Below are 22612 nucleotides of genomic sequence, written 5' to 3' on the forward strand. Positions count from 1 at the left end.
TTATTTTTATTCAAGCCACCAACATTATTACTTCAGTCGCTAAAAGTCTTTTCTCCACCGCCAAAATCTGTAGTTAGGACAGTGCGTCAAGAATTTTTCTCAAGTCGCCCGCCCAAAATTTTTCTAATACCGCGCCGAGGCTTTAAATTTTTTCTTTTGATGCCTTCTTGTGTCTCGCTTTTTATATAACGCCTAGGCGAAAACTTTTTTCCTAATTTGCGGCATCAAAGTCTTCAGAAGTCTTCAGGGGTTTTCAAAAGTTTTTCTTAAGGCACGGAATTCGGTGCTTGCAAACAATGGGTCTGAACCATAAACCTAAACTGATTTGTCTGGACACTAAAATTTTTTTGTTATTTGAAATCAGTATCACAAACAACATATTATTTAAATGATACCAAAAGTCTTCGAAGTTTCGATTCAACTCAATCATTTTTAATTGGCAACCATTGTTCTATTTCTTTTGATACATTTCAAAGTGGGGTTTAATAACTGGATAGCTTATGCTAGATGCAATTATAGAAGCACTATTGTTTTTCAATAGAAATGTTCTTTTTTCTTTTAACCAAAAAAATTCATCATAAAAATAACAAAACTTCAGGAAGAGTCTTTTTCTTCAGACTTATTAGACATAAAATATTTAAAATTTGTTTGAACTGATGTGTGGCCGCTCTGATGCGATGCTTGCCCATTTGCGAGGTTGTGACGGAAAAGATGGCTATGTTGTTGCATTCGACACTCATGACTGAACTTTATCAGAGGTACTATAGCTATAATCATTCCCACCGCGAGAACCGAGATGTAAACTGCAGTCGCCAACAGAAGTTGCTGATAAATTAGTTCAGTCTGGCATGGACAGCAGACTGCAAATATTAACCGTTTCCAGTCCCCGCGAAAAGGCTCTTCTTTTGAAAATTTTTTCAATATGTACTTTTTTGCAGGATGGTCAATATTGGTTATTTTTCCAGATATTTTAGACCGGGTAAGAAATTAACAATTGGAGTCCAGCTCTCTAAAGCTTTGTTTCAAACGGCGCCTACTTTTTTAACTTTTTTTTTCCAAATTTTTTAAACAAATTTTGAACGCGCACCAAACAAAGCGATTTCTTAACAATCACTTAAACAGTGCCTAAAAATGTGGTTTTGGCATATTTTATTTCCAAAAGTTGCCTTATCCGATTTTTTTATTCAAAATAGGGTCTTTTAAAATTTTTGACTTACTTGAATGGTTAACCCCCCAACTGGAGAACCCAAGATCCTCGCCTATCTTAAATTATATGTAAAACAAGACGTCCCATTTTTCTTTTCTGATAATAGCGTTTTACCCTCTTACAATACGTAATAGTGGTTTGAAAACTAAATCAACTTGTATTTGATGATTAATTTAAATTAAGTCAAGAAAAAATGTGTGAAAATTGCGAAGCTAATTTTACAATCGTCAGGGCTGAGACGTGATAGTCTTTCGATGTTACTTTGGTAGAAAGATTCATGATATAGTCTGTTTTTGTTTCCGTTTAAAAATTGGGAACAATTTATATCGTGTTAGTGCTGTAGCTCGGGTTCTTGAGTAAAGTGTAGCTATTATGTTTAATTGTTGTTTCTATTGATTGTGGTTCAGTTTCGCATTGAGTGACTTGATTTTTTGCATATTTATGAACCACAATAATCTGAGGGGATATTCGATGTGTTTTGTTGTGTTGCTGTCTGAGGAGTACTTTGAATTGTAATACTGGAGAGGTCTATAGGGTTTGCTATTGGTGAATGAGGTTTGTTGAATTGAACTCTGGGGTTTTGCAAATTTCTATTTTGTCTTGGATGAATAATTTGTCTGTTTATTTCGAGCGTGTTTTGGTTTTGACTTTGGTGTCTTGCTCTTATTAAGATCTTGTTGGAGAGGGGGGTATATATTGTATACTGGTTCGTTTTGTGTTTCGCTTAGAGGTGCTTGGAGAATTACTGGTTCTTTTGGTTCGGACAATCGTGCGTGTCTTTCTTCAAATGTGTATGGATTGTCTTGAAAAGAGATGCGTGTTGATGATTTGGGGTTATTTGTTTGATTATTTTTTGGTGTTGTTGGAGGTTCTTGGGATGTTGCTGGTGGGGACTGGTGTGGGGATTGTTGATTAGCAATTTTGAAAATTTTTTGAAAAATTAATTAATTATGAGGAGATTTTGTGTTTTTTGTAAAATTTTTGAATGAAAAGTATTTAAAGTACTGTTCCTAATGTGAAGGTTAGAATAGCCTTTTTTATACATTTGCATATTGTCATTATGAGGGATGTCGAAAATGTGAGAAACATTATAAAAAGAAGAAAAACATCTGTTCTACTGAATAGATGTTGGAACATATATATAGTTATTTGCAGTATCGTACCTGCGGAGGTGGTCAATGATTTTGGAAAAATTAACGTAGGTTTTGGCTAGAGAATAAAAAGTGATGGAAAAGTTGCAAAAAATTATCAGGGAGAGGATGAATATTTCTAAAATATTGGCTATGAAGGTTATAAAAAGTTTGAAACAATTTGAATTGATTGAAAAAGGTTTGAAAGAACTTTTTGAAATTTGTTGACTGTTTGAGAAAGAAGCATTTGAAGAAATTTTCTTTTGTCGAATTGTTTTTTATTTTTTAAGGCTAAATTCGAGTGTGGTCGGTTTATTTATTGGTTTTTTGAATAAATAAACCGATAAATAAACCGAATTTTGAGAAAATGGATTTCGGCAATTTTTGATAAAGGGAAGTTTGGAGGGCTCTCAAGGGTCTTCCTGGCTTTGTTGTCATTTATTGGATGATTGGGGGTATCTAAGAGATATTTGTACTTTAGGCTAAATGATCATGTCCAATTTGTTCTTTTTGCCTGAGGGCTTTTTGAGTTCTAAGTTGACACAATATTGTTGATCTTTGTACTGCTTGATAGGGGAGGGTTGTAATATTGAGACTTTGTTTATTTCAGGTGTCAATTTTTAGCGGTTTGCTTATTTTTGACCTGGAGGACCTTAAGTTATAGTTAGAGATTGGATAGAAGGTGACTGTATGTCGGCTAAAGAAGTCGTGTTAAAAATGAGGTGATGAATCGGAAAAGTTTCTGATTGGCTGAATTTGAAGACGTTTGTTCAAGTGCTCTTCAGCTTGAATTTTGAGAAAATTTTTGGTTTATGAAAACATCTTCAACAGGTGAAAATGTCAAGTTATTTTAAAAGGTTTCTGAAATTCAATTTTCTTACAAATTTTAGATTGTAGGATGAATGTTTTGTAATCTTTGCGTGGCTGATTTCGATTGTCTATGTGGAGATTTTTCTTTTTTCTTCTTGTTTGAGTTATCTTTTTGTTTTCAAAATTTTTGATGTTTGTTTGGGAAGTTCTCTTTCATTTTTATCAAATGGTTGTTTGATAGGGTTTATATCAGTGCTTCGATTTTGTTCATGGTTTGAATTTTTTGAATAATTTTAAGTCCTGTAAAGGAGTCTAATTGAGTCGGTTCGCGTACTCTTTCGGAAAATAAGGTAAAAGATTGTTTCGGTGTTGAACGATTTCCATTTTGTTTAGGTCTATAAGTTTGTATGTTACATCAGTGGGTTTATCAATTATTTGCTATGGTCTTTTTCGGAGTGGTTGTAATTTTTTAGAAATTCCTTTATGTGTTGTAAAATTTGGAATTGAAACGTATTTTCCGATTTTTAAGTTTCTAGCTGGGGTAAATTGGGAATTTATTTGGGAATTAATATTTTTCTTTGTAACAATTTTTTTGTTACTTTCTGGTAGTTTTCGTTAAGTTTTTTATCTCTGTTTAAAATCTATTCGGTGTGTTAGCTAATATTAGAATTTGTGGATGATGAAAGTGATCTTCATCGTGGTTATGTAGTGGTGGATTTTAACAAACATATTGATTCTTTAGTGGGTTGATAACAACCTTGTGTATTTTTGAAGAATTTCCTATGAACATAAACGGTTTCCGTGGTTTTTGGTTAAAAACCATTTCATAGAGTGATAGTCCTAAAGTTGTTGTTATTTGTGAGTTATAAGATAAAGTGAATAGTTTTACATCTGTTGACCATTCAGTATATCGCGTGTCATTTCCGTTAATGATACGTCTAAGATATTCTTGTAATGAACGGTTCAAGTTTTCGACTAATCCATTAGTCCAAGGTGCTTGAGATGTACTTGGTTTGTGCTTAACATTTTGTAAGTGGCATAGTGTAATGATTTCATTATTTAAAAATTCAGTGTCATTGTCTGTAACAAGGGTTTCAAGTAAACCGAATTTTGCTATCCAGTGTTCATAAAGTGTTGTGAATGCATAATAAGCATTACAATGAGGTACTGGGTCAAGTGCTTCGTAGTCTGTGAATGCATCGACTATGACCATTATATATGAATTTCCTTTTCAGGATGGTGATATGGGTCCTTCTGTATCGAATGATATTCTGTGATTGAAGTATAGATTTTGTCCTCTAAAATCTTGTTTTTCTGCAATTTGTTTTTCGTTTGGGTGTGGTTTGTTTAATTGACATGTTATGCAATCTTTGCATAATAATTTTTTCCAAGTTGGTGCATTTGGGAAATAAAAAATATTGTATAAAATTTGAATATATAATTTTTTCTGCTCCTGAGTGTCCTTTAGTGTGTAAAGAGTGAGAGGTATGAAAAGCTATAAGCATCATACTTAAAAGTAGGCAGAGTACTTTGATATCAGATGTTTGGTATTCGAGAAATTATTTGTTTTCGTTGATAGAGGTATTGTTCGTTTTTCTGAAATATCTATTAAGGGTTTTGTTTTCTAGTATGATGATATCGGCTTTAATTGGCTTGGTTTTATATTTGTGCCAAGATTTCAATTGTCTAATGACTGGGTCAAAACTTTGATGTTTCTGTAATAAATTGAGTGTTATTTTTTCTGTTATTGGGAGAAAAATGTTTTCAATTTCCGTTTTTGATAGAGGTATTGTATCTGTTTTATATTTTGAGTCATTATTTGGTGGGCCTGATATATTTATACTATCAGCGAGGTTTTCTTTTTCTAATAAAGGGAATATATCCTTTTTTTATATAATTTTTGTTTGGTTGGTTTTTGCTGTGTGTTGTTTTTAATCCTTGAAGAGTATGGTATCGGTTAGAATGTAGATTTTCCTAGTAGGTCTATTTCGTAGTGATTGTTCTGACAATCTAGATCTAGTAAAAATGTTGTAGATTTTTTATTTGTGATTGGTCTATGTCAGTTTTTACTGCATATTTGCATTTTAATCTTGGTGAGGTTTCATCTTGTGCAAGGAAAAATTCAATTTTTTGTGGTATTTCAACTGTAGATTTTCTTGTTAAAAATTCAGGTGGTGTATTTCAACTGAGAGTATCAGGTAGTGCGAGGTTTTTTCCAGCTGTCCAAACTATATGTAAGTTTGTGAATTTCATTAAAATTAGTTGAAATCTATAAACTCTTCAGTTTGGGTCTGGTTTTTGTGTAAGAAGAAAGATTATTGGTTTATGATCTGTAAATCAAACTGTTGGATGTTTAGATCCAAGTATTCTGTAAGTGTATATATTATGGCTGTGCATTCTCTCATAAGAGTAGAGAGTCTAAGTTCAGCTTGTGCAAATAGTCTAGAGTTTGAGGAAATGATATTCATTTTATTTGTTTCATCGTGAGATTGTAATAATGCTGCGCCGATGCCAAAGTTTGAGGCGTCGCACATGACATAAAATGATTGGTCGGGATCTGGAATAGTGTTTGATAATTGTTCAATGAGAAGAGTTTTTATTTCTTCAAATCGTTTCTGATGTTCTGTTGTCCATTCAAAATTATTCTGTTGTCTAAAGATGTTCTAGAATGGTCTTAAGTAGAACTGCATTCTATATACGTATTTATTTTTAAGTTTAACATTCCAAGAAATTCTTGTACTTTCTTTTTATTCGAAGATGGTTCGAGTTTTTGGATTGCGTCTATGTGACATTTTAATGGAGTTATAGTGTCTATTTCTATAATGTATCCAAGAAATTTTACTCGTGCTAGAAAAAATGTGATTTATCCGGGGCTGCTTTCATATTTTCGTGTAATAATATTTGATGATTTTTTTCTAAGACAATGAGTATTTCGTCTTTTGTTTGTGATTGCATATAAACAATGTTTAAATATGTGATTGCATTTATATTGAGTATTAGTGGTCTGAAAATTTTACTCATAAATGCTGAAAACTCTGCTGGTCCTATGGAAACTCCATAGAATAATCTGTTGAACTTGTATTGTTGATTTCGAATAAAGAATTGTGTTAATCGTCTGGATTGTTCATCTAACGGCATTTGATTATATGCACTATTCATATCTGCTGTTGTGAAATATTTACCGTTTATTTTTGCGAGAACTACTTGAATTGGTTCGATAGGCCAATTAATTTAGATTCATCAATGAGTGAAATGAGGTATCTTACATCTAGAACTAATTTTAATGATTCTCTTTTTGCTAAAATGATAACGGGTTTATGAATATATTACATTTTGGCTGTTCTTTTTATTTACTGGAGAAATGATTTCATATTGTTCTAGTATTTCAAGTAATCGGTTAACTTTGTCTTGTAAGTGAATTGGGACTTTACTTGCTCGCTGTTTTTTGAAAACTGCATCAGGTTTTAGAGGTAAATTTACTGGTGAATTTACTTTTCCAACATCAAGTTTAGATGTTGCGTAAACTTTTGGGTATCTTAATAAAGGGTCAACTAATTGTTCAATTTCTTTATGTGTTATCTGAGAGTGTTGAAAATTGAACATTGTTAGAAATTTTTGATGTTCTTCCGTGTATTTTGAAATTTGAAATGTTGGTTTAAAGTAGGGTATTTTTGGGAAATAATTTGTTTCGGTGTTGAATGATTTCCATTTTGTTTAGGTCTATAAGTTTGTATGTTACATCAGTGGGGTTATCAATTATTTGCTATGGTCCTTTTCGGAGTGGTTGTAATTTTTTAGAAAATCCTTTTTGTGTTGTAAAATTTGGAATTGAAACGTATTTTCCGATTTTTAAGTTTCTAGCTGGGGTAAATTGGGAATTTATTTGGGAATTAATATTTTTCTTTGTAACAATTTTTTTGTTACTTTCTGGTAGTTTTCGTTAAGTTTTTTATCTCTGTTTAAAATCTATTCGGTGTGTTAGCTAATATTAGAATTTGTGGATGATGAAAGTGATCTTCATCGTGGTTATGTAGTGGTGGATTGTAACAAACATATTGATTCTTTAGTGGGTTGATAACAACCTTGTGTATTTTTGAAGAATTTCCTATGAACATAAACGGTTTCCGTGGTTTTTGGTTAAAAACCATTTCATAGAGTGATAGTCCTAAAGTTGTTGTTATTTGTGAGTTATAAGATAAAGTGAATAGTTTTACATCTGTTGACCATTCAGTATATCGTGTGTCATTTCCGTTAATGATACATTTAAGATATTCTTGTAATGAACGGTTCAAGCTTTCGACTAATCCATTAGTCCAAGGTGCTTGAGATGTACTTGGTTTGTGCTTAACATTGTGTAAGTGGCATAGTGTAATGATTTCATTATTTATAAATTCAGTGCCATTGTCTGTAACAAGGGTTTCAAGTAAACCGAATTTTGCTATCCAGTGTTCATAAAGTGTTGTGAATGCATAATAAGCATTACAATGAGGTACTGGGTCAAGTGCTACGTAGTCTGTGAATGCATCGACTATGACCATTATATATGAATTTCCTTTTCAGGATGGTGATATGGGTCCTTTTGTATCGAATGATATTCTGTGATTGAAGTATAGATTTTGTCCTCTAAAATCTTGTTTTTCTGCAATTTGTTTTTGGTTCGGGTGTGGTTTGTTTAATTGACATGTTATGCAATCTTTGCATAATAATTTTTTCCAAGTTGGTGCATTTGGGAAATAAAAATGTTGTATAAAATTTGAATATATATTTTTTTCTGCTCCTGAGTGTCCTTTAGTGTGTAAAGAGTGAGAGGTATGAAAAGCTATAAGCATCATACTTAAAAGTAGGCAGGATACTTTGATATCAGATGTTTTGCATTCGAGAAATTATTTGTTTTCGTTGAGAGAGGTATTGTTCGTTTTTCTGAAATATCTATTAAGTGTTTTTTTTTCTAGAATGGTGATATCGGCTTTGATTGGCTTGGTTTTATATTTGTGCCAAAATTTTAATTGTCTAATGACTGGGTCAAAACTTTGATGTTTCTGTAATAAATTGAGTGTTATTTTTTCTGTATTGGGAGAAAATTGTTTTCAATTTCCGTTTTTGATAGAGGTATTGTGTTTTGCTAGAGGTATTGTGAGAAATAATTTGTGTTTTGCTTTTCATTACTTAACTTATTATTAATTGACAATTCATCGTTAAGAATTGTTGATTGACATATATCTAACAGTTGTAAAATATTAAATACGCTATTCCTTTTGTGGGAGAAATTGTTGCGTTAGTTTCACAATAACCTAATAGTCCTAAAGTTAGGGTTATTTTATATGGAGAATTGTTATTTATATGTAAAGAAATCATATCTGTGTTTGTCTCTTTCATGTATTTGATAGATGAAATTGGTACTCGCAAAAAATTTATGAATTGGATTGAATTCAAGGTCAGACATGAAAGGATGTTGTTGATTTTGTTCTTTATCATATTAGTGAACTTGTTTGATTGAGAAGTTATAAATATTACTGATAGTGGTTTCAGGTATTTCCGTTCCCGATTGTATTTGGGTAAAAATTAGAAAAAAAATGGTGGTTGTTTGTTTAATCTTTGAAAACAAGTTGAAGCGATGTTTTTCATTCTCGTGTATTTATCTCTTATATGAATTCTGCTATTTAAGATATTTATAGTTGGTATGTATTTAGTAAAAAAATGGTATTCCAATGATATTATGTTTCAGATCTGTGATGTGGAAGATTTGTTTAAATGGTTAGCTCATTGAGTTTGTTTTGTTCCATTGTTCGAGTGAGAACAAGGAAAAGTTGGGTTTTTCCATAATTCGTTGAGGTTGATCCTTGTGCGATTGCTAGCCTGCTTGTTGTTTTAAAGGGTATTAATTTTGGATGTAGAATTTCTATTTCATTCCAAGTGGGAAAAGGGATGATATTTGATTCCGCTCCGGAATCTATCAAAAAATCTATTTCTAGGTCTGGTGTTTGAAATTGTTTGCATTTTAGACTTTCTAAAAGAAGTGGTATTGTCCCGTTTTTTTCTTTTTGTAACTGCGGTTCTTCAGGTATATTTTGATAAATGTTATTTGTGCTTGAGCATTCTGTGGGTTTTTCTTCTGTTGTTTCTTCTACTATTTTTTCTATTTTTCCTTTGTTTTGTTACTGGTTATAGGTCTTTTATAATAGTTTAAAAGAAATTGATCATGACTTTGATAGATAATGAAATATATTGGTTGTTCGCATATAATAGGTTCGTAGTCATTTTCAAACTATATCATGTTAATTGAAATTGTAGTTTCGGTGTCACTTTCGCTGTCTGTGGATTCGCAATGGATGTGATTTAAATGCAGTTCTGCGCTTTCGTTTTTGTCAATACCAGGGGGGTCTGGTTGAGTTTCTTCAGCTGTTTGTACCTAATTTATTTACCTTTGAAGTTTAGGTGTACTACTCCTATAAATTTTTTGTGAATTTTGATAACGTGTGTTATTCTTATGTGGTGACTGAGAGAAGTTTCTTTGTCTATTGTTCTAACTTGAATTTCTGTTCCGTGAATTATCGCGTGATCTATTTTAATAGTTGTTAAATTTTGATCTGTGATAGTTTGATCTGTTGATAGAATAATCAAGTGATCTATTATTTTGATATCTAGGATTTCGATCATTTGAATAGTTTCTATTCCTTTCATTGGAATCATTTCTATTTCTATTGTATGAAGAGTTTCTAGATCGACTATTTGAATAATTTCTTTTCCTAGAATTTGAAAGGCAACTGGCATCAAACGAAAATTCAGGTCGGTTTGAGTTTGATCGTGAATAGTTATTTCGATATTGACTATTTCGACTGTTTGATCGACTATATCTGTTTTGTGAATTTCTTTGATTTGGTAATCGTCTTCGATAATTTGGATTATAAGGTGGTTGTTGTCTAGAGTAATTTGAATCATTTGGAAGTGGTTTTCTTGAACTATTACTACTATGAATGTTTTTGTTGGGTGAATTTTAATCTTTTTCCATGTACCGATGAAATAATTTCTTTGGTTTTCTATATTTTTGTGTTTTACTTTGGTTATCTTGTTGTTTTTGTCTGCATTCGTCAATGCTGTGTCCGTATCGTCGCCAATAATTACACCCTTTTCTGAATGATGGTTTGCCTTTAAAATTTGGGCTTTTCTCGTAGATGTTCAAGATTTCAGTGATTTTTTTCAGATAATTCTGTATCAGTCGTTAAAATTGTTTATTTGTGAAGTAGTGGTTTGTTGTTGACATAATGTAACTTCCGTTTCCTCTAGTTTCATACTGATCTCTGCTTCTTCTAGTTTATCTTCTAGTTTTCTGAAGTCTAAATCTGGTTCTCGGATTGAGAAAGGATGTGATGCTCTATTTTTTATTGCTTCTTTTCGCAATTGAGGTGTTAGAGTCATCATTAAGATTTCTGTCATCTTTGTATTTTTGTAATCATGAGTTTTGAGTGAGTATGCTTTTCGGACAAGTGTCTAGTGTTTCAATTCTTACTGCAAGTTGTTTAATTGTTTCATTTGCTAGTCTACGAATTTCATTGCATAAAACTCTTTGATGTTGTTTGTTTTTTTTCTGAATCAAACATTTTTGAGAATTCTTGTGTGAATCTTTTCCAATCTGATTTTGTTTCTATAGCTAAAACTGAAAACCATTTTTAGGCTGCGCCGGCAATTGTGGTTTGGATCAAAGATGTGCGTCTATGTATCCAATTTTGTTGAAGTGGCGTGCTTACTGGTTCAAGTCCTATATAATTTTCTTTAAAGTATTCAGGATCTGTGCCTGTAAATACCATTGATGGCTTATTTGATGATATTGATGATCCACCCATTAGGTATGGATTCATAGTCATTTGTAGTGATTCTGCGGCATTTGGCATTTGAGAAAAGTTTCATGTTGTTGTAAATAATATGGCAGTGGAATTTCGTTATGCATTTGAGTTGGTCGGTATGATTGTATATTAACTGGGTTTTGTTGTTGAAAATTGTTGTTGAAAGATGTTGGGTATTTTTAGGTTACCGTGTTTGTTCATTTTGTGTGTATGTTTCAAAAATATCTGGTTGGTCTATACTGTAAGAACGAGGTCTTCGGCTGGAATAAAATTTTTGATGATTTTGATTATAGTATTCTTCATCGTCTGATGGAAAATAATTTGTTGTATAATAATGAGGTTGATTTCTGGTATGGTATTTATCTCTTTTACTTTTATTTTTTTGAAAAAATGGCTAATTTTCACTTTGTTCTCAGAGGATCGTGGTTGATCATGAAAATTTACTGAATTTGAAGTCGTTTGTGGTATATTTTGGCTTTGCGAGTATAAGTAATTTTGAGAACTTTTTATAGAAGGTTTTGTTGTTTTTGGTCCATTTACATAGTTGTAATTATGTTCTGCAAAATTATTTCTTTGTAATGTTTGTTGTTTGTATGATGGTTTTGCTACTGGTCTAATTGTTGTATAATCCGCTCGTGAATATTTTTGTGCAACAGAGGGTTTTACTGTGGATTGTATAATTGTTTGTTGTAGCGTTGGGTTTTTTAGTTTTGGAAATGTAAAATTGGAATGAATGGATGAAATGCTTCATTGTGCTTTTGTTGTTGTTATTGTTTCAACTATTTCTTTGTTTACAAATTGTGATGAGTTTGTATATCTTGTTGTGCAATGTTTCTTATTCTTATTAACTTGTCTTTATATATAAATGTAGAGTTTAAACTATTATTTTCTATTCTTTCAGGGAAGAATGAAATATAGTTTGAAGGTGTTGCGTCAATTGTAAGTGGGTATACTCTAACATAACCTTTTTGAATAGATATTGTGCTAAACGCTTGACTTGATATATCTGTTGGTATAATAATAAATGATTCATGAGACCATTCAGGGTCCCAAACATAATCTGATTGTTCTGCTAGAACAGTTTCGTCATCTGTATTTTATGGTCTAAAATTATTCCTTGCTTGTGCAATAAGATCATTATTATGACTAAAATAATCGATTATGAACCATTGCTAAAATTTTTTCTAAATCGTTTTTAACATGTTGTGTTATGTCATTACTTGTTAGATCTTCTCGGTAAGCATTTAAAAATGTTGAAAATGCGTCTATTTCTTGTCGTATCATTGTATGTCGAAATGTTTGAGTTGTTGCATCGCTTTGAGGTACTTGCAATTCTAATATAGATATATAGCTATAGATAAGTGAGAATACATCATTTTTGAATATTGAGTTTGCTCTTTGTTAGTTTTGGTGGTGTATATTTTTGATGTATTGTGTAAAAACTTTTGAAAATTCAATATCTACGTCATCAGTTTGAATGAGATATCTGTCATGAAATGCGTTTGGTGATTTGATTTCTTTTGTGTAGATTACATTTTGTGATGTGAGACTACATATACCTTTGAGATAGAAGTCGAGAAGTTGTCTTTTGATTTTTACATCGGAAAAATCTCTTGTGCACGGACTTTCTCTTTTTTCGAATGAATTTGCGATTAAATTTTGGCAAAATTGTACCTGTCCTCGAGAATCAGTTAACAGATTTCTTAAAAATGGAAGTACTGAATCTTCTAAGTTATCTTCTTTTCGAATCATTTTTGTGTTGTTTGACTGTTAGCGTATAATTTTCAATGTGTCTTAATGGTTGATTCCAATTGTACAAACGTATTGGTTTGTTTGTGTAGCAATTTTTTATTCTTCGCATCTCTGTTATTGATGCTGGTGACGTAGTTTGTGAGTCGGTGAAATATATTTGATCGTCAATTTGATGATTTTTTTATTGAGTCTTTTAAATTAGGAGTTCTTGTATTGCGGTGGTTTCTGATTCCGAAACTGCGTTTCATCGTTTTGATAACTTTTTCCTAGTAATTTGTTTTTCTTTGTTAACAATTTTCTTTCTTGGTGTTTGTCTTTTTGTTCTTATGTATCCTATTGATTGTCTGTGTGGTGTGATTATGAGGTCGTATCTTTCGTCACTAGTTAAACGGTTGTGTACTATAATTGTTTGCTTGTTTCCTAAATTGTCTCTTGACATAAGGTTTAGGATGATCAATGCAATATTTGGGTTAGTGATTTCTAATGTCTTAAACTGTTAGTTCTTTCAATTTTTTGTGGTTAGCTTAACTTGGGTCGTATTTGTTGGGTTGGAGAGAAAAGCGTATATCAATTCGTGAGAATGATTTTTGCTTTCTCGTGAATAATTCTAAGTTAAGATAGACTTACCTTATCTTACTTAGGGGTTGTGATTTGTGATTAAGGGTTGGAGAATAGTAAATCGATCCACAAGGTTCTGGTATAATTAGAACGCAAGTAGTTCGTTAGATACTATTTTATGACTTACTAAGTTTAAGTGTTTTAGCCTGGGTCATCTAAGAGGAGAGGGATCAAGTGAAGGATGAGTAACCGAAGTTCTTCACTTTTTATCTTAATAAACATGGTTAGCTTTTTGAAAAATTTCTGTTAATTCTGGATCCTTGATAAGGGTTGGGTAGTGAATCGACGTTTGAGGTCGTTAGACAATAATTAATTTGGGAGGGGTTGAACAAAGTTGTTCTATTTGATCCAAGGATAAGCCTTGATGATCAAAAATTTAGATATAATTTAATTTAATTTATAGATCCAAGGTAAGGCTTGATGATCTGTTATTTAATATGAAATTTATTATGTGAAATTAAGGATAAGCTTTGATAGTTTATCAAAAAAGGGTTAGGGTTAAGTTTTAGTTTTTATGATTGTTAAATTTGAGATTTGCTGTTATGTTTTAGGTGATGAAGCTGGGATGAAGAGATGATTTATATATACTAACGATGTATGATTTACACTAACTAATTTTGTAATTTTATATTCAATAAATATTTTCTCAAGATGTTATTTAATTTACAGCTGATTTAAGGAAAATGACAAGTGTTGTTTTTATCAATCGTTATTGTATAATTATTAAATTTAGCGTCATGAAAAGTTATTGAAGATGATTCTTCAAAATTTTATGTCAGTAAATGAAAATTTGAGTTTACTGATGGTAGTATCCTAAATACAAAAGTTTGATCTGGATTTTGTCGTACGATCATGAAATTGATTGGTAGATTTCTTCCTAGTCGTATGTCGTCTCTTGTTCGAGGTCTTCTTCCAATACCGGGTAGTTCTCGTATTTTCGGAATATTGGATCTGATCTATTGAGTCGTAGAGACATATCTACTAAGTTTATGTCAAATAACATTTTTGAAATGTTGTATTTGTCTAATTCTAATCTAATTTTTGTCTAAGTCTAGGTTAGTTAAGGTCTGTTCGAGACTTTTGGTCGCACCAGATGAGTTAGAACCTTTTGTTTATACTCAAAGAGTATTTTCAGATAAGGTACACCGTCTGCTCGTCACGCTATCTTATTTTCGGCAGGATAGATTCGTCAACTTCTTAGTCTAATACCAATCTTAATCTTACTCTTATATCTCCTAGTCTCAATAGATCTAGTGTACACCGGTTTACGCGAGTAAGTTCCAGAATGAGAACAACTGTATTCTAAGTTTAATTCAAATTGTTCTGGTGTTGAAACTACACGTAGTTTCAACACTTACAAATAAGTGGGTTTTTAGTTTGATGGAGTATGATTGGCTAGTATTTAATATTTTATAGAGATAATATATCATAACAATAACCATTGATAAATACTAGTTTAGATCTGGCTCCACATATAATTTGAAAGCTTCAAGTTTAGCCAACCCTTCTTTTCGTTTAAAATTTTTTGAGAAGATTGTCATGAAGATTTTTATAAATCTCGGTGAACATAAATCAACAGACAACACAATAGTGAACAAATAAATGTAGGTCATATTTAGGGGTGAGGTTTAATTGACAACACTCCTCGGCTGCGCTCAAAATTTTGATTAATTCTTGATTTAGTTTTTCAATACTCCTCATTTCCCCTCAAACTTCCGCTCTGTTTCTTTCTCTGTCTCTGGATCACTGATCTGATTCTTTGCCCTGCTCTTTTTCTTCGAACTAATCGACTCCCCTTTTTTCATCTTGAGCTTTTCCTCCCCCTTGTTTTTGGTTTCCTGGACTGTCTGTTCATGGTTGCCCGAATCGTTTCGCGTGGGCATCTCAATGACTTCGTATCTCAGCGACAATTGGACCCATCGGTAATATCAGTGTATCAGTGATGGTGCTTCTTGTCTCGTTGCTGGCCTTGTCGTTGTGCATTTCTTTCTCTTAGTAACTGCCATATTATGTGTTGCGTTGCCAAATTTCGTAGATAGAGTATATTTCGTAGATAGGCTCTTATTCCTATGTTGATGTTTTTTTTTGGTGAGGAAGTTTCTTAGTGTCCTGCTTTCTGGGTGCCGGATCTTGTTCTGTCGACAAGGAAGATGATACATCGGATTCTGATGTTGAAAACATCGGATCAGGAATGTGGAAATTTTTCTTTTTGAAGACATTTGAAGTACTTTCTTTTTCTTTCATCAAATTCAATGCTTTTCAGGAAGCCGTTTCATATATAAAAGTGAACAAGACTGCTCGTATCAAGACGAGGCCCTGAATGTTCCGACTGCCTCTTAAGGTCTATGGAGCAGTAATAACATGAAAAAAAAATTGAATGTAATAATTAAAATGAAATTTTTTTGTTTAAATTTGATAGTTTTTGTAAAAGTTACTCCCCCCACACGCCATATAAAGTACAAAAGGATAGATTTCGCTACTTGTAACAAATCAATTATGGCAAATAAGCTTCCTTCAAACAATTTGGAACGATTTCTAAGACGGATTAAATCTCCGCTTACGCGTTAGTAGCGCGAAATATATCGCGCATTAATTGCCAAACTATCTTTAAAGCCCCATAACTTTATGGAAAATCATCATAGAAAAAATATCTTTCCAAATTTAGGCTCAGGACAACAATACCTTTCGAATGATATTTGAAAAGTCCCGTCAAAATGGCTAGTTAAAATGTCGAAATTTGTCTGAAGAAAAAAAACCCACCCGAGCACAAATATTCCGTTACTTTCGTTACAAAAGTCGGAACAAACAAACGGCGAGAGCGTATTTCTAAATCAGTTTGTCTTTTTTTGAAAAAGTAAGAAACCACGCCAGCTCTTTGCTGTAATTTTACAGAAACATCAGCATAGCATCCCTTGTAATCTAGAAAATCAAAATTTAGGCTTTTTTCAAGAAAAAAAATTTAAAAATAGTGACAGATACATCTCGCCCTTTTCTGGTAAAGTTTGCCATATTAATTAATCCGACTTTCGTAACGAAAGTAACGAAATATTTATGCTCCGGGTGGGTTTTTTTTCTTCAGACAAATTTCGACTTATTAACTAGCCATTTTTGACAATTTTTTTTAAATTTTGTTCAAAAGGTAATGTTGTCTTGAGCTTAAATTTAAAAAGATATTTCACCTGTGATTATTTTTCGTAAAATTATGGGGGTTTAAAGAGAGCCATTTTGGCCAATTTGGGACAACTAACGCGCGACATACTTCGCGCTATTAACGCGTAAGCGGAGAATCAGTCTGTCACAGAAATCGTTCCAAAATGGTTGAAGGAATCTTGTTTGTCATAGTTAATTTGTTACTAGGAGCGAAGATAATCACTTGGTACTTTATATGGAGTGCGGGGGATGATTGTCACAAAAAATCTCAATTTTTAAATAAAAAGTTTAGTTTTTTCATGCTATTACTGCTTCATCGTCCTTAAAAGGTAGTCAGAACTTTCGGAACTTAACCCTGATAAGAGCAGTTTTGTTTTCTTGCATTTTTGCAATATGTTAGCAATTTTTTAATCTACCAAACAATTTGTTTTTTTGTTCAATAAATTTTTTTTTTATTGCAAACCATAATTTTTTTGCGGACGACCTCTTGCAGATACTTAGCAAAATTTTCGATCAACAACTGTGGAAAATTTTTTCTTTCAAGTCGCTAGATACATAAGGAAGTTGCAAAAGTGCATGCGAAAAGCCTGAATGAAGTTTATGTTTATTTTTTTTTCTCCTAGTTCGCAGACTTCGGAAGGCAAAACTTTGCACGACCTTACTACATAATTACACAATTTTGGTTCTTTTGAATGTGAGTTTGCGTTCGCCTTTCAAGCATTTTGCAAGATTTTGTTTTTCTAGGAGCAGCAAGAAGAGCAGACTCTACACAAAAGGATTTTCTGGACTATGGCCCATACATTTCTTATATTTAAAAAATTGCTGTGAAATTTTATGACTTATTGACATTACATAATAAATAACACAAAAATGAAGCCTAGGGTTAGAAAATTTCTTCCTAAAAAATCCTTGGTTGAAAATCGTGGCCTTGTTTTTGCCACTTGAAATCGTGAAATTTTAAAATTTTTACACATTTTTACATATTTTTAAAGACTTTTACTCATCAGTTTGTTTTTTACACAAAACGCTAATTGCGATTTTTAGTTTTTTTGTAGAGCCTAGACTAAATTAATTTTTAAAAATTACAGCTCACAAATACGGGCAAACAATGTTTTTTGTGGTAGAGTGTTTTTGATTATGCAGTTTCGCAGTGGAAGAGTGCTTCTCATACAATTCCCTATATTATAGAATCGTTCAAAGCAATTTTTTTCATCAACAGATTTTATGGAATGTCGTGTATGCCTTATTTTTAGTGTATATAAGTCAACCCGGGCCAAGTAAACTGTTCAGTTGCTCGTAAGCAGTAGCTTATTTATGGGGGGGGGGGGGGGGAGGGTTGAGGCGGACGCTCTTTCCCTCGAGGATTCGACCTCCTGACTACACAAAGGGTCCCCCTATGGTACTATTTTGAGACCTCCATTTGTGGATAACTTACCCTATAATTTTTCTAAAGGCATCATTGGCGCCAATATGTGCTACTTTTGAGGTGGGAGCATTTTTTTAAATTTGTTTGAGGCTCAAAAATTGGGCCAAAATAGGGTCTTTATAATGCTATGTGTAAGCTCGAAAAATCAATTGATCTATTTACAAAAACGTTGACAAGTTTTTTTTAAATGAGCCCCCCTCCTCCCACTGCAAAGAAAATCCTGGCTCCGCCCCTGCTAGCACGGGTTGCCTGTCATGTACAAACTATACTTTTTCAATGGTCAAACTATGTCATTTTAATGAGCCTCAAACTATTTTCAAAGTATACAATAGATTAAGCTACGTTTTATTTTTGCATGTTATCAGATAAATGTGTGTGGTACATTTAACAAATGTTTTAAGCAATCACAGCTAATCAATACATTTTAAATTTGCTATCTTTTTACACCATCTGAACAAAACGACACAATGGACAAATCAACCATAAATGAAAAAAGCAAAAGCAAACGGAGAACAATCGATTCAAAAAGCGGATTTTATGACAGCGAAGGGAATTTGAGGAAAATCACATTGCATTTGTTAGCCGCAAGTCCACGGCACGACACGAGAAGGCCGCCTAAAGTTCCGCCTCCGATTCGGCCATCGTCGTCTGTTACTAAACCCGACTCCAAAAATATAAACCAAAGATCACGACCGAACACTGGTACCAGCACTGGAATGAAGTCACGAGTTGCATCTAGTAAGACTTCGGGTTTTTATTCCGGGTCGCCGTCTTCGTTTGAAACTAAACGAGATGACCCCGCTAGTCGCATGGACAGCCGGATAACAGTGATTACTCGGGCGTCATCTGCAAAATCGGAAGTTACGAGTCGAGTTAAAAGCTCTGATTTGGGTTTGGAGCGAGACGATATTTCGTCTGTTACATCGAAACCTGTAATGTCTCCGGATTCTCGGAAATCGCGACTTCGCAGAAGTGGCAAAAACAGATCGACAGTTAATGTTAATTCTAATTTGGAAGTGACTGCGAATCTATCAGGTACCAAATTATCCCCCCCCCCCCCCACACTTGAATAAATTGCCAATTTTTTGAACGGTTTCAAAAATTACGAAAGCGTAAGCATTTTTTAAAATTAAGGGAAACAAAATTGGTTCAGTTGACTCATTAAGTTAAATCCAAAACATCAATTCAACATCGCAGATTCATCACAGATTCATCGCAGATTCAGTGCTGATAATAATTGTACTTTTTCAGCGCTGGATCATCGATGAGTAATCGCTGGTTTAATTTACTGCTGAAAATTTTAGCTATGAGGCATCAATGAATCAGCGATGACGATTAATGTCAGTTCAACCCGGCCAGTTTTTCGTTGAAATTTTTACGCTTTTGAAATCCTTTTAGACAAACAAAACTATTTGCAGACGGCGATATCACAAAGTAGCTAGCGGATTCTGATGCTTTCAAGAACAGATTTTTAAATACATCCCCTCAGCAGTCAGTCGATATGAAGTTTTAATTCAACTCCGAGTTTAGTTTTCCTCATGAGATTTGAAAGTATGCAAGTTGAAGTGTTAAAAAGTAATATTGAAACTAATTTGACCAGTAAATTGGTTTCTTTTTATGTATTAAAATCGAATTATGGTTTGTTTCGGCAGATTCGCTGCTGAGTTTGATAGAGGCAGCAGAGAGGGGGGACGAGGAAAGAGTGGGGGAGTTGGTGGGACTGTACGAGGAGGGGGAGTTGAGGAAGAGACTGGGTCAGGTGCGGACTCCACTGCACAGGGCGGCTGGATACGGACAACTGGCGTCCATCCAACAACTCGTCCAAGTCAGTTTTTCACTTTCTCTAACTTAAAACGTCTCAACTGAAGAGAAATTCAGATCAAATATAATATTTAAATATGAATCCTAATTATTGAATCTCTTGGTAATGGATGATGGCGGGTCTTCTAAAAGTATAATTCGTCTCAATTTCCATCAACGAGGGGTACTTAATGCAGTTGCGTGAAGATTTTGACATTAAAAAAAGTAAATTTATTTACAAAGAAAGGCAATCTCGAAGCAATGATCAACTTCTCTAGCAATCTCGACTTTACCTTTTCCATCATTTTGTCAGATGCAAATGAAGATAAATTATAAACTAAGAGAAACGAACTTATGCTTTTTTCTAGCGTCTCTTGTCTATCTTCGTAATGTATTTAACGCTATAATCCCTATATTAATTGTATCAGAAATCATTGGTAATCTGCCGTCATGTTGAAAATGAATACATAAGAAACATGATTTAAAATGAACAAGCTATGCCAGCAATGAATCTTCGAAATATTTCAAGTGATTTCATGGAGAAAATCGGATGACAAAAAAAATCAATTGTGCCCATTCAAGTGCTGCAACTTTTAAATAATACAACACATTTCGTAGACCTAATCGAATTGCGAAAAGTTTTAGTTTTTTTTTCAATGCATGCTACTTGAGCAATGAAATTTGAAATACTTCAGGGAATTTGATAGATCGAGTCTTTTCGCAAAAAGCTCAATTTTTTCTTCAGCAAACTATTCAAAAGTATTAAAAATTTTTCTTGGGTTCATAATAAATATAAGGCAGACTCAGTCATTAGAAAAAAGTAATATAAATGGCTTTATCATCTTCATGTTCAGACTTGTTCATTTTATCATCTTCATGTTCAGACAAATCTTTAAGCAAGTTCCAAAAGTTTTGTGGATTCCGCTTACAAATACCTGTAACGTAAACTTTGTCGGCACATTTGTTTTCTTGCGGATTCCGCAACAAGCAAATAATAGCTAGTTGTTCTGGATTCCGCAACTGAAAGTGAATTCCGCAAAATGTAAGTGGAATCCGCAAAATGTAAGCAGAATTCGCAAATTTAGGTGGAATCCGCAAATTTAAGTGGAATCCGCAAACAAAATGCGGTATCTACTGACAGTTTGCGAATTCCACTTACACTTTGCGGATTCTACTTGCAATTTGGGGATTCCGCTTACAGTTGCGGATTCCGCAACAGCTCAATGTAACTTTACACATATCTTATTGTTTGTTTGTGGTTTCCGCAAACTGTTCTGGATTCCGCAAATTCACCTATTTTTGGAGCAATTTTGAGTGGTACAATGTTTTAAGTATTTGTTCGTGGAATCCAAAACAGCAAAGAAGGTCAAAGAAAAGTAGCAATATTGCGGATTCCGCAAAAAATCTGATTTTGGCCTGTTGCGGATTCCGCTAACATTGCATAAAATGCACAGTTTGGCCTCGCAATGTTGAGGAAATCTTGTTAACTATCTCACCCTAAATGATCTGAAGAAATTAGACATTTAGGCATATGAAAACTGCATTAACAAGAAGAAATAAGAACAGTTAGTTTTTTTCAAAGATTGTTTTTGTTTTTTTTTTCAAATATTTTTCTTTTCATTATCACTAATCCGCTACTGTGGGTGATTATTATATTTCGCTGGTAGGGGAAATCGTATGCTCAAAACAATATTTGTAGTTTAGTGGCAGCAACAATTACACATTTTGATCCACACGTTTAACTGCTTTCAAACATTTATTACTAATTGTCTATTTCAACCACAATCATAAAGTTGTAATCAAAGTTTTTGGGTTATTCCTATTGTAATCCCTGTCATAAAAATTACCCCAAACGATTTAATCGTCAACAGAAGTTTTTTTCTGAGATTGACAACAACTACAAATGGATTTCAAAACAGCTGTTTGTGGGGCTGGAAATATGATTTTTGCTGCCAGTAAAACTTAAATGTTGTTTTAAGCAAACGAAGTTGCGGAACTGAATTGAGTTACTATTCAGTATAAGGGTAAAGAGAACTTTTGGGAAAATCCTTCAGGTGAAAACTGATTAAAAGAATATCTGTGCAGGTGTTTGACTTTTTCGAATATTTAAAACTTTAAACAGTATCATTTTCACTAGAAAAAACACCAATTTTGCTAAAACTTTTGGCAAAAATAGAAATTATTTTAGACCAGCAGCGAAACCTTTTTTTCTGCATTTTTCCCGTTCGTTTAAATTACACGCTTAATATTGGAGACATACATTGATTTTTTAACGTTAAAAAGCTTACATTAAAAGAGAGTGTAAACTCAAAATTTCAATTAATTTAAGTTTACAACGGCAAAATTTATTTAAAAAATTCCGATTTGTTTTAAGTTTGTATCGAAAGTGACACTATTTTTTCTGTTATTTTCGAAAACAACAAGAACGCTCATTCCATTATTTTGCAAATTTTTGCTTAATGTCAAGTACAATGTAGTCACACGCAACTTCAATTACAAACAAGTTGTTATATGTCAATTTGACAAATTACAATCATCTTGGACAAGTTCAAATTTTCATTAGGAATCAGGAAAACTCCGGTGAATTTCAAGTTTTAATCAGAACAAACCAAAAAAGAAGAAATCAATCTGAAATCACTATCACGCAAAATTAACTAATTGGTATAAAAAACTATTCGAACTCTAGGAAGGGTAGGAGTCTATTTAGAAAAGAACAGACTGACCACTGTAATCCGCTCGTTTTTTACGTGGCGCCCAACTTAGGGCATTTTTTTCACTAATTTCGGATTAAAAAGAAATCAAGATTACGGAATCAAACGAAACAACGCAATTGGAAACGCCACAAGAAACGAAAGTCTATAGGAGACAACGACTAGAT

General features: G+C 33.0%; 1 protein-coding gene across 1 annotated transcript in view; it reads left to right on the forward strand.

The window, feature by feature from the left end:
• Window positions 1-18315: 18315 nt before the first annotated feature.
• LOC134842707 (ankyrin repeat, PH and SEC7 domain containing protein secG-like) overlaps window positions 18316-22612 on the forward strand; it is a 91455-nt gene continuing 87158 nt past the window's right edge. The window contains exons 1-2 of the mRNA XM_063859163.1: window positions 18316-18969; window positions 19587-19759. Coding sequence (XP_063715233.1) covers window positions 18402-18969; window positions 19587-19759 — 741 coding nt within the window. The 5' untranslated portion in view covers window positions 18316-18401. The remainder of the gene's footprint in view (window positions 18970-19586; window positions 19760-22612) is intronic.

Source organism: Symsagittifera roscoffensis, chromosome 3 (assembly GCF_963678635.1).
Source record: "Symsagittifera roscoffensis chromosome 3, txSymRosc1.1, whole genome shotgun sequence".
Lineage (NCBI taxonomy): Eukaryota > Metazoa > Xenacoelomorpha > Acoela > Convolutidae > Symsagittifera > Symsagittifera roscoffensis.